This window comes from Anser anser (assembly GCF_964211835.1).
Source record: "Anser anser genome assembly, chromosome: 7".
NCBI lineage: Eukaryota > Metazoa > Chordata > Aves > Anseriformes > Anatidae > Anser > Anser anser.
Genome location: NC_139727.1, coordinates 9,943,467 through 9,955,920, shown reverse-complemented (window position 1 = coordinate 9,955,920; position 12,454 = coordinate 9,943,467). Strand labels below are relative to the sequence as shown.

Sequence of the window (12,454 nt, the reverse complement as noted above, 5' to 3'; positions counted from 1 at the left end):
GATACGAACCACTACAGTCCTGTGAGTGCATCTTTGAAGGATTATTTCTACCCATTATTTTTAAAAATAGCTCTCCCCACCACCTCATCAAAACTGGTATTTGGTATTTGTTCCAACCCAGCTCTTCACTATTCCCTACAACTCTGCAAAACCAAGAGGAACACAGCTAAAACAAAAATTCATTGAAGAGAGGGACATTTTATTCACAGTATGCTCAGTTGTTGACGGTATGTTCTTCCAACTGGCAATCCCAGTCTGCTTTCCCTGAATCTCTATTCATCAGCAAAAATCTCAGCCCTTTCCAGGAAGGACAGGAACACCTTATTCTTTCTTTCTTTCATTCTTCTGTAAATCTAAAATAAATGATAACATTTCTAATTATATGGCAATATGTCTGTCCCTGCTCACAATTTAAACTGCAACTGAGAGGAACTGTCCTGCAACAGCACCCTCCTAGCTAATGTCATTGTCAGATTATAGGCTGAAAGAACAAGTAAATGAAATCCCTCCAGACAGAACAGATAAGAGAGTTTAGACAGAACATGAACCAACTCAACTCTTTGTTCATATTATGCACAAAGTACCACTGAAATTTGAAGGCAAGTGCGAAAAAAAAGAGGCTTGGTGACTTTTCCAGTGTGGTTTTTTTTTCTTTTTCCTGATAGAAATGCCAAAACATTTTTTTTTCCTATAGGAAGTACCTCTCATCATGATAGCATGATAGATGCTTCTGATAGTAGCATCTCATTTCCTACCCATTAGAATAAATTTTAAATAAAAGCAGGGTCGGTGGGTGGGGTTTGGGGATTCAGATAAACATCCAAACTTTTAAATAGTGGAAACCTCCACATTTTTGATTCTCAGTCAAATGCTCACCATGGCTAACCTCATACAGGTTATTTTATATTATTAATATTTTTACATTAATTTATACTGATGTGCGTTCTCTCATTAGCTCCAGTTGGAACAGGAATGAGGGATGGCAATCATAGAGAACATATTTATAAATACAGTGGCATTGGCAAGCATGTTATGGAGTTGCTATGACGCTTGTGCAACTCAAATTATACACAAAACAATAAATATTAAAAAAGAATGTTCAGTTGCAGAGATAAAAACAGAACAGAAAGTATTTCATTTGAAAATTGTTTAGTACAACATGATTCCATCTTATTTATAGGTCAATGTACTTATGCATTAGAGATACTCAGTTATGCAACTTTGATCAGCAGCTTACCACTATTAGCTAAAGGTTATAGTTATCTACAGAAAACTTACCTGTTCATGCATTTCTAACTTTTACCTTTATTCCCAGCATACAGAAACAAGAGCGGACGTTAAGGAATATGAAATGAAATGCAAAAAACATTTATTATCAAAATAAGGAAGTGATTATCACACTAATAGTAAAAGGCACAGAATCATTATTGTCAAGAAAAAGAACTGGAAAGGTCACAATCCCTTCTTTCCTGCTATCAGAAAATAGAAAGAAGAACATGTAATACTTCTATTTACTTTTTTTTGTTGCTGTTTTTTGATTTACATAATCTACCCATGGAGAACTGTTCTAGCCTGTCCAGAAATAATGATTGCTTCAAGAGGAGGGAAGAAACTGAAGAACTGGAAAGCTATAAAAAGGACAAAAGCTAAAAAAAAGAACACACTAGACAAAGGCTCTTACTTTGTTTTGAAGTAGAACGCTGCACAAAGCATGCCCACTACGACTATGCCAAAGACGATACAGGAAATAGACAGCACCTGGCGCTGGTACACTTCTTCGCTCTCTGTGAACAGCAAAATTGAGAATTATGAAGGCATCAGAAAACAGTATTTGTGAAAAGTGGATTTCAGCACAACATGCTTTCACTAATGATGGACAAATATGGGAGATTTTGGAGGTCTAGGTCGGCCAGATCCTCAACAGAATGCTTGAGTTGTGGCCTCCTAGAAAAGTTTTAGAAAATGGTTCCCAAACATGTTGAAAGATACATAATCATAAAACCCAGGAAAGTTTAATATTTTCTCTGCCCTACATGATTTTTCCAGCTCCACTGTCAATAAAGAGCCCTGCAAACATGGATTTTTACTGGCTTAAGGCAAGATCCATGAGAGCTCTCGGAAGAGCCCATAAGACTCAAGAGTTCATTTTGAGCTATGAAAAAAATGTAAGTTTTGTTTTGAAATTACAATGTCTTTACAATGATTACGTCTTGCTCCCATGTCATTCCCTGTATTTGAAGCTAATGTACAACATACCACAGTGAAAAAAAAATTAATCAACTTGGATGGAATCCACAGAATGCTATGCTACAATGCATCAGACATTGCTTTCATGGGAATCTCTAGTTTTGGAAGTGATTTCCTTAATACATCTCATCATCTTCTAATTAATTTCAAAACAGGAACAGAATGGAAGTTAAAAAAAAAAAAGAAAAAGCTAAGAAAACAAGAGAAAACACTCATTCATGACAGCAGACAGAAGCTGATAGGCAACTGGAGCTTCACACACTGAATTTATCAACAGCTCTGTGTTATACTTTATTTTTATTATTTCAGCTTCTTGTCTAGCCTGAAGTGCTATCATGCTAAATAATTGTTTTATAATCTGTCTCTCCAAACATACAACATATAAAATAATCTTTTCATTCATATATTTGAGGTAGAAAACCAACATGTCAGATTATCAAAGCACAGAATATGCACTGTACACTGATAAAGCTACATTTCCTTTCTAGGTCAGAGATCTTTAGTGCAGAACCCCTGTCAACACGAATACCACTCCTGTGTTAAGTAGGTGACAGTAACTCCAAGTTCTAGGTTCGTAAGGCCCAGGTTTGTAAAAAGAAAAGAATGAAAGACAACATCAAGGTCAATCTGGGCAAATATTGAAAAAATCAGCACCTAATTGGAATGTCAGTCAAATACCAACTTACTTTATTATTATGACTGAATACTATGTACAGTTTCCTGATCAGTACTAGTTATTAATTTCTCAAGAAAAAATATACAGACTAACCCAGTGCAGTTATGAAACACTTGGAATCTTATTCATTTGTCTCTAGTAGAAGTCCCAATTCCACTTCATAAGCTATTTCAAATAAAATTACAAGTACCAAATCTTTATTTCTTAGTTACTTCTTTACTTGCTCCCTCAAAGAGCAATACAATAATTCAGAACGTTCCTGATAACATTGCAATAAAACTGATTCCAATAGAGCTTTAGTCCCATTCCTCACTGCATGAACAAAATTTGGATCTAGACCGTAAATTCTTACTGGTACTGAACTGGGGTTTCTTGTTTCTTTTTCATGTTTGTTTTTAATAGCCTATCTAAACACAGAGTTATCCACCCTCCATTTCCACTACAGTACACAAAAAGACTAACCTTGTAAATTTTGAATCATGAAAGGTTGAGGTGGATCACACTGCAAATAGTTAAATAACTGTTCAGTTCCATAATTGCTAATCTATTCTGACTGAATACCAATATCAGCACCTTCTGCCTAAAATCACAAATAAAACATATGTACTTATAAACTGTGATGTCACTTAGACATTACATATCATTACAACAAACATACATTTGGGTTAAAGGAAATTGATATAAATTGTGACAAAAGGTTTATTTTTTTTTTCTGTTAACCTAGGTATTCATTAAAAACTTTATTTCTTTTGTGACTTTGTCAAGAAATGGCGAGTTTCATGCAGCTATGGCCTTTTGTCGGTCCTGAGTAGCTATCATTGTTTTGTTAAAGATGCTTTAGAATATATTTTACCAAGATAAAAGCACTTCAGAGACTGGACAATATTATCCTGCTCAAATAACTATGTGAAGATTTAAGTCTTTTGTATAGTCTGCTTAATCACTGGTTTTCAACACATACTGATCAATGCTTTCTTTCCTTTTTTGCTTATTCTGCATAGTGCATATTTAAATAATTAGTTAGTGATTAACTATACTCCATTTCTTAGAAAACTTTGTTCATTTTTTATATCCTTTAAATCTGTGTTTGTGTATTGGACTCCACCATTTTTCATCTTCAACATCTTAAAATATATATCAGTTTAGCATTTTTCCAGTCTCTAGTCTTCCCCCCCCCCTTTTTTTTTAAGAAAAAAATGCCAAACAAAAACAAAAGCAAATACCACCATCCTATTGATGGAAATTTCATCTGCATCTCTCTGCAAACTTTCAAGGTCTACTCATTGTTGCCATGATTTAACCCCACCATTGCTCTTAAACGCATATAGCTGAGAACCCCTCTAGCTGAGGGGCGCAGAAAAGGGCCTTTAAACCTAACACAATAAACCAGAGGGCTATAGCTGAGTTCTGCTAAGTACTATAGCTCTCACAAAACAGAACACTGATGAAATTCAATGTGCAAAAAAGAGAACTGAAAATTACTTCTCCTTAGCTGTAGATGTGCATCAAACTGTGCACACATGTATTTACATACTGAAACAAACTTTCAAGATAATCTAAAGTGTGAGTGAAATTATATGTCTCTTTTTATTCACAGATATTCATACATTCCTTGTGAAATAGATCACCTTAATTACATTCTATTGAAATAAACACTCTAGGGAGAGGATTCCTCATTTAATAAGCATCCAAGAAAATATTTCAGGTAAAAAACAAAATATAAACTGACGTGGATATTCACAGATAACCCAACTAAGGAATTAAGGTTACAGAAAACAAACTCCATCAAGCATTCAAATTATACCTATACCAACAAATCTAAACCAACAAAAATACAACCACAGAAAACAGTGCTGAAAAATAAAATAGTAAACTGTTTAGATTCAGACTATTTTGTTTAGTGAAAATTATGGAAAGAATGATCCTTCCAGAACACCAAGACAAACTTATATGGGACATTAAGCCTCTTAGAAAGGTCAGTTCCTGTAGGCAAGCCCTCATTCTCCATGTACACTGCAACACGTCTGGCCCAGTTTTGTTTACACTATTGATTCTTCCTTATTTTCATTCTGGCAACAAACTTGTCTTGCCCTTCGCCTCTGTCCCGTCATCCTACTGAGCCTGAATTTAAACTTCTCATTACCGTAACTGCTCCTTCGTCTAAGCTTATTTCACGTATTTCCTACTGTTATAAAATACAAAATCAACCATTGGTGACCCATAGAAGCAACGTTTCTTCCAGCACTCACAGCACAGTCAAATTTCATCTGTCTGTCAATGAAAAAAGTACATGTCATATTCCAGGTGCCAGGTTTCTTTTTGATTCCCTTGCTCTTTAAAATTTACTTTTAAAGGCTGTCATCTGTCTGCTTTATGCATGTGGAAAGACCCACTGATGCATACGCATAAGACTTTAAAGAATAAAAAGTGTAGGACAGACATTTTTCTTATGACTGTTACTTCTAAAAGATATAGTGGTTTTGTTGTGTAAATAAACTGAAACCTGCCTCTTCTTTGTAACTTTACTATAAAAGGAAGAACACTGATAGAGGGTCCTTGGGAAATATATATTTCTAGCCATATGACTGAAGAAAAAATAATTCAGTTAACTACAACAGATTACGTTAGTCTTTGTTAGCCACTAAATCCACAATATCATTACCAGCTGTAATCAGCTGATCCTCTAACTTCTATTGTCTATTTTCTGAATTTGTTGAAATTTCTTAGGAAGTTATTTCAAATATAAAGAACTGCATTGTGCATGTGGCCTAAAGAAAATTATAACAAAGCAAAAATAGTAACGTTTTTATACCTCACAAGCATCATTTGCCACTTACAGAACCCTTATTGGTGTCCTGTATCCTCAGAGGACTCTGCAGAAGTCCTGAATACAACAGAGGAAGACTACATGGAAACTCCATTCACATCAAGATTTCCCATAAAATATGGATTACCATAAATTACAAGACAAGCGATTAGTTAAGAGCATATTTCTCAATATACTTATATTTACACGTGACAAATGTTGAACTATATAAGGCATTCTAAATTTAATTCATGAAGAGAATAAAAAAAAGCATGTTCCACAGAACAATCTGCGATTGCCTCAGAATCAGACTCCCAGCTCTCCCAAGAGTTTTCCCTGTTCTTTCACTTGCAAAAACCTACCATACAGACACACTGCCATATGCTGTGGCTTGTTCTAAGGCAGAATGGTTTAGCAGTTGAAATGTGAAAAGCCGCAATTCAGAACTTTCTTTGACCTTGGGTATAGCAAGATCCTTCTTCTTTCTGTAACCATGAGGGTAATATTGCCTCTCCTATTTCAGCGGATAGCATGATAAACTTTAATAAACATCTTCACCTCTAAAAGAATGAATTCTACGAAAACATATAAAACTGCCCCAGATAAGTCTGTTCCAATTTCTTTAAGAGCATATGCATTGCTTCATATAAAATACCATGTTTTATTCTAATTCCCAGATACCTTTATTAGTCACCAAGTTTTTTTCCTTCAACTTTTGTCTGTGTGGATTTTTTATTTATTTATTTTAAAAAAAGCTTCAAATCACTTCGGCTCTCAAACTAAAAATGAAAGTTTATATCCACTATCATTTACAGAAAGGGCAGAGTCAAGGTTAATTGCACAGATTCACATTTCAGACTGGAAGCAGATCAAGCTAACTTCTGCTGGAAAAAAGTTCATAAAGCCTTTCATAGTTCTAGTACTGATTCTCTCTTGGGAAGAAGTGTTACATGATTCTAACTGTAACAAAGCTTAACAAAATACATTTTCTTGTGCTTGTGAAATGTCTGCAGCAGAAGGACCTTAACAAGAGCAAAGTGAAATAGATGAAGTGCATTATATATTATAATTGCGTAATATTTTATATTGTTTGACTATTGATATTTAAACCTACTGAGATCATTTTCTGTGTACACAGAAGGCAGAGAGTGAAAGGATGAGTGCTCAACCTCTTTGAACAACCTACTTTGGAGTACTTGATTCTACAATATTAATACTGCATTAGCTATAGTTTTGCATGGAACATTAAAAAAATGAAGCAATGAATTAAGTATAAAGTTGAAGAGTCATCATGAGAAAGGGACACAAAGGCACATGGCTCTAACCTTGAGCTCTCAAGCAGATATTTTAGGTTGGTGAGTGAAAGATAAAATTTCATCCAAAATTTAATAAACCAAAATATCCTGAAAAAATCTTTCAATTAAACCCATCCTTAAAAAAAACAATATAAAACAAAATAAAACAGCAACACAACTCCACTTTTTGGCTTTTTTTAGAAAAAAAAAAAAAGAAGAGATAGGCTAATGTTACATAAGAATGTCTAAAATGCAGCTACAATACGAGTGAACGTGCCATTATTCTTAGTAATTGCTACTTGTTATGATGTGATGATTTGATAAGCACTTTTAAACAGCAAGATCATAACTCTGAAGGTAAATTAATTTTAACTTTGGTTTCCTAAGAAACACCATTTCCTTTTATCTGCAGGCAACTTCAGAGTTTGTGTCAGCTATAAACAGTGCTCAAATATAGCAAACTTTCAAAGCCTTAGTTAAGTATTTTCAATGTAATAAATTTATTAAATTTTAGGATTGAAGTAGGTCAGTAAGCAGCTAAGAGATGAGGGGTAGCTTTCCCTTTCTAAGGAAATATCTGCTTATGAGTTTTTGTGTATTGACAATTCATGACTAGCACAATGCAATTCTGTTCTGTACTTTATCTCTTTACATCCTACTTCTACAACTGATAAGGTCATTTATTTATCAGCAAAATTCATGACCTAAGTCTCATCACACTCTTTCTGTGCACGCTAATTGCTAGTACTGAGCTGCTACTGAACTAATAGCTAAAAACATGTGTTTTAACTAGTAGGTAGGACTTGAAGACCTACAATCAAGTCTTATTCTTTATGCCACCTTTGTTCACTGAGAATCACAGACGTAAGTACCTCCAGTTTCTACTGCAGATACAAGAGAGAAATTCTGTCGCTTAAAGGATGTCTTTCACAATCACACCAGTCTCAGTGATGGGATCATACTGATCCCATCATGGTATGGGATGGGCTGGGAGCATGGAAGGACAACATGCAAGAAAATTATAATTTAGTTGCGCAGCTAAACACCAACTCCGCACAGTTCAAGCTTCTTTTGTGTTGACAGCACCATTGACCATTCTCATATAATGGTTTCACAACCATTTGAATTTGCAACATTTTTGCATTGTACAGAAAAAAGCTTCTAACATTTCATGAATATGTAAAATTCTTCAAAGCATATATCACAACAGCTTAAAGACTGCGAAATATTACAAATATATAATGATTATTTTCTTTGATTAAATAACACTCTTTCCAGAAGGACTTAGGTACCTTTTTTTTTTTTTTTCTTCCAATTTTTACATTTCTGTGCATACTATTGATTATTTGCCAGGTCCTATTAACCTTTCAGAACATAGATTTCTCATACGTAATATACTACTCTTTTGCTTTCTCTGTGTAAGCACCAAAATTTTGTATGAGTCTTAAGCTGGGAGATGGGGGGTGATAACAGTATACTATCTGGACTCCAGAATGATGATTCACCCTCTTTCTACCTTAAATTTTGGCTGCTTCTTGATATATCTGATCACCTTCTCTCTGTGATTTTGTTATCTTCCTTTCTTTATCTTTTTATTGTAAATCTAATAACCAAACACAATTCTGCATTTTCAAAATGTCTTTGCTATCACCTTTTTTTCTCCACCATCAGCATGAAAAATTGTAATATGACCTTCTATTTCTGCTAAGTCTGTATTCTCAAGGGCACATCTGAGCCTTCCATCTCTCCTGAGGCCCTGGTTCAGCTATACTTTGTGCTGGTAAATGCAGAAAGCAGAAGGAAGGACATTTAGCGCAAGCTTCCTTCATGAGTTAGCGTGTACCGTGGTTTCTTAATATACATACAGATAGGCAGGGACTAATCCAAACAACATTAAGTGCAACAGACGCTGGATCAGATACATAATAATTGCACTTTAAGTCACTGTATACATAACTACATAAAGATAGCTTCTTAGATGTTTATTACATAAAAATATTACGACCTTATAAAACAATAACATTATTTAATTCTGGTTTAGTAATTCCTTAGCTGATGAGGGTTTTTATTCTGAAAATCATAGGCACGGCTAACATCTAATATAATAATGCCTTAATTTCCCAGCTGACATTCTATTTGATCTCAGATCTTGCATTGATATTACCAGCAAAGCCCTGTCACTGGAATTTCTCCCACAGGTGAGGCTTACATATTCTATAACTTGCTCACTTACTCATATTGAACATTTCACTCAAATCTCAAGCTAAAATCAGAGCTGCCAAAGTATATTTGACAGCTACTGTTGATAGCTACATTGTCAGAAACTCACAGTAAGTCAAGCAACATTATAATTACATGCTGCCTCTGTTTTGACTACTGCTGTTTTAACCAAGGTGCTTTTATAATTTCTTCTATTTCACAAAAATACAGTGTGAGCAGTGACAAGAGAGCCACAGAAAATGACTGTTAATAACTTGAAATATTTTCTGCTTTTCTTCTTCCTAAACTGAAACAGAAATGTGGTCTTTTACCTGGGAAGGATCTGGAGGGTGAGGGCACAGAGCAGAAGGTCAAGGTCTTACTTGGCTGCAGACAGATGTGATGAGGGATGCTGCATTGCTACTGAAGTACAGCAGTTTCTGAACAGGACTTTACAGGTGCAGGTCTACATATTTATGCATTGTTCTCTTTTTGTTCCAAGCCCCGACTCCTTGACCTAGCTCCTCCTCCCAAGCCAGTGACTAAGACAACATGAGATGGGACAAGAAGGAGAGCGACTGCCAGAGGAAGCGAGTCACAGAGGGTTGCGTCAATTTGTGATCCCCTTGAAGCCATTCCCAGTCAAAGCTCCCAGGTATGTGGAGGATTAAGGGACAACATACTTGGGCAGTCACTACTGTTCTGAAGTTCCCTATCTACCCCATGAGCCAATGGAAACTGCAGGTAGAGACCTGGTTTAGTGTGCACTGTCCCTCTCCTCTTCAGGTGCACTGGCATCCCCCTCACCTTGCCACAAAATATCCCCATCAGTCAGGCCCACACCACAGCACGTGCAACTTTGCTCACCACAATGACTACAACACTTAAGGCAGGATAAATCCCTACAAGCAATCAGAGAGAAAAACAGCCTATGTTGGCAGAGAGAGGAAAATCAACATGGTGCCTGTAAGCAGCTATGTTCCTCCTTTAATCCTCTGGAGGCATTTTGCCAGTGCGAGGGGATAATGCATCCAGTTGTTCATACCGAGCAATGGCAGATGCTTAACGTCTACTAATGTGAGTACCAGTGTTAAGACACGATTAAGCCCTCAACCCACAAAACATCTAGCAGAGCCGCTCCGCGTGCTCACCCACGTTAAGGGATCTGCTTCGTGTATTTGGCAGTAGCTGCAGGTAGGCAGCAAGCTGCCGAAGCCAAGTTGCTCAAGTGCCAACTTGTAAGTATATACGACTGTTGGGACTGCTGCACTGCAAGCCTTTTCAGATGCCTTTGCTACAGAAGGACTGAAGAAGGGGATTAAAATCTTCAGCAACTGACATATTGCAAGACATCCATTATGCCACCTAATTGTGTTCCTAGATAAAACAAAATTCTTAACACAGTTAAGAATACACTTTTCCTTATTCTTGTAACTTCTCTCCCTGGCCTCACAAAATGAATAAATGCAAAAAGCAATATATAGTCCAATCCTGATATATGGATATATTTAGATTAGTTTTAAACGCCAGTTCAAACCATAAAGCAAAGGGATGCAAACATATGCTTGAAGGTAAGTGCGTACATAAACATGAATACATTTTTACTAGTAGATTTTTGAATTTCAGAATCCATGACACATGCTGATTGTCCTTCGAGAATGAAGCGCACAGTGTCAGAAAAAAAATTCATACACTTTTCACTTCGTACAGTTGCATGATTATCCAAAACCATACAGTGCAACGTAACTTCTTCCAGTGTACAGAATAATAACAAATCAAACTCAGTAGTGGAAGTATTTTCAGAATGACATATGCAATCAGTTTACAGTTAAAAGCAAAATTATCTCTCATCCAGAGGATGTTATTGAGAAGATGGAGGCAGTAGCGCATGGCAGGAGGACAAGACGAAACAGACAGTATTTGAAATGAGAGTTTCCTGCTGGGTATAAGGAAAAACAACCTCCCCATGAGGGTGGACAGGCAGGGAAAAGGCTGCCCACAGAGGCAAGGCCCTCCTTGCAGGCTTTCAGCAACTGAGGGCCCTCCCAGCCTGAATCACTTCATGCCTGTCTGAAAGGAGCAGCTTTTCACAGTCACTGTACAGCGAGTTGAAGGACACTACACCAGTGTCAAACGCACCCAAGCGAAGCTGACCAGTGGTACCAGTAATAAGCACTTCTACACAGAGGGCCTGGGTGGGCGTCAGAGGCCAGGAGCTGTCACGCACCGCAGTGATGCTGGCGGCAGCACAGGAACAGCTCTCGATGTGCTTTGTAACACCTCTGTTTGTGATTTTTATCTAAAAAGTGCAAATGGAAATACTATGCCAGAAGCGAGAGTCTATCTTGTTCATCACATTTTAGCATAAAGCTCACTCCACCAACCAGTCACGACTAAGTGTTTTCTGACTCACGCTTTATACAACAATCATTTCTGTACCCCTCAGCTTCATGCCTTTAAAAAATATTCACATTATTTCCTGTGGCAGTCAGGGTGGACAGCTTATGACTATGGGGCCAAAAGAGTGCTGAGCTTTGAACAAACACAGCTGAAACATCACAGAGCAGAGTATGGTTTAATGAAAAGAATGAGCAGGCTTGGAGAGGCTGAGCACAGCAACACAGGCAAAGGCAGATGAATAGCTGGCAATAACTCCTTGGCCTACTTGGGCCTGTCTGTGACCTAGCTTTCTATTCAGCCTGGGCGAGACACATTTTGAAGAGCTCAGACAACACTGGGTGTCAGAGGGAGGGCAGGCAGCAGGAGCCCGCTGCTGCATCACCTCTGCACAACAGCAAGAGGGGAAAGAACACAAAGGACTAGTGGGGCTGCCAAAGGCAGTGCCAGGTATGACCCCCATGCCCTGGAAGAGCTGCGAGAGATCGTGGTGATGCCTTTCTAAGTGCAAAAAATGTCATGCTGAAAGGGCTGAAAGGCATCCTTGCTGACCAGCCTGCTGCCTCGGCCAGTCCCTAAGACAGTGTTCTCTCCCCTAATCTGGAGTTTCTCATCATTTGAAACCGTATTCCTTCATATTTCCTAGCAGCTTTGAATAGTTATGATTGATTCTCCCACTGTTAATCTTAAATTCAGAAAAAATCCAGTTTGCATTATTATTAAAATGGAAATTAGATGATCTCTGCACATCTCAACTGTATCTGAATATTTCCTTTGCTGTTAGTTGTTGCTAAAACCAAGGAAGATACATTGCTCCTCCTGGCTGCCCTTCGT

At 37.1% G+C, this 12,454-nt stretch overlaps 1 protein-coding gene across 2 annotated transcripts in view; it reads right to left on the bottom strand.

Moving 5' to 3' along the window:
• Positions 1-12,454, bottom strand: part of NRG3 (neuregulin 3) — a 398,941-nt gene that overhangs the window by 29,358 nt on the left and 357,129 nt on the right. For both annotated transcript variants that reach the window (XM_083843798.1, XM_083843799.1), the window contains exon 5: positions 1,682-1,784. In XM_083843798.1, the coding sequence (XP_083699924.1) occupies positions 1,682-1,784 (103 nt within the window). The remainder of the gene's footprint in view (positions 1-1,681; positions 1,785-12,454) is intronic.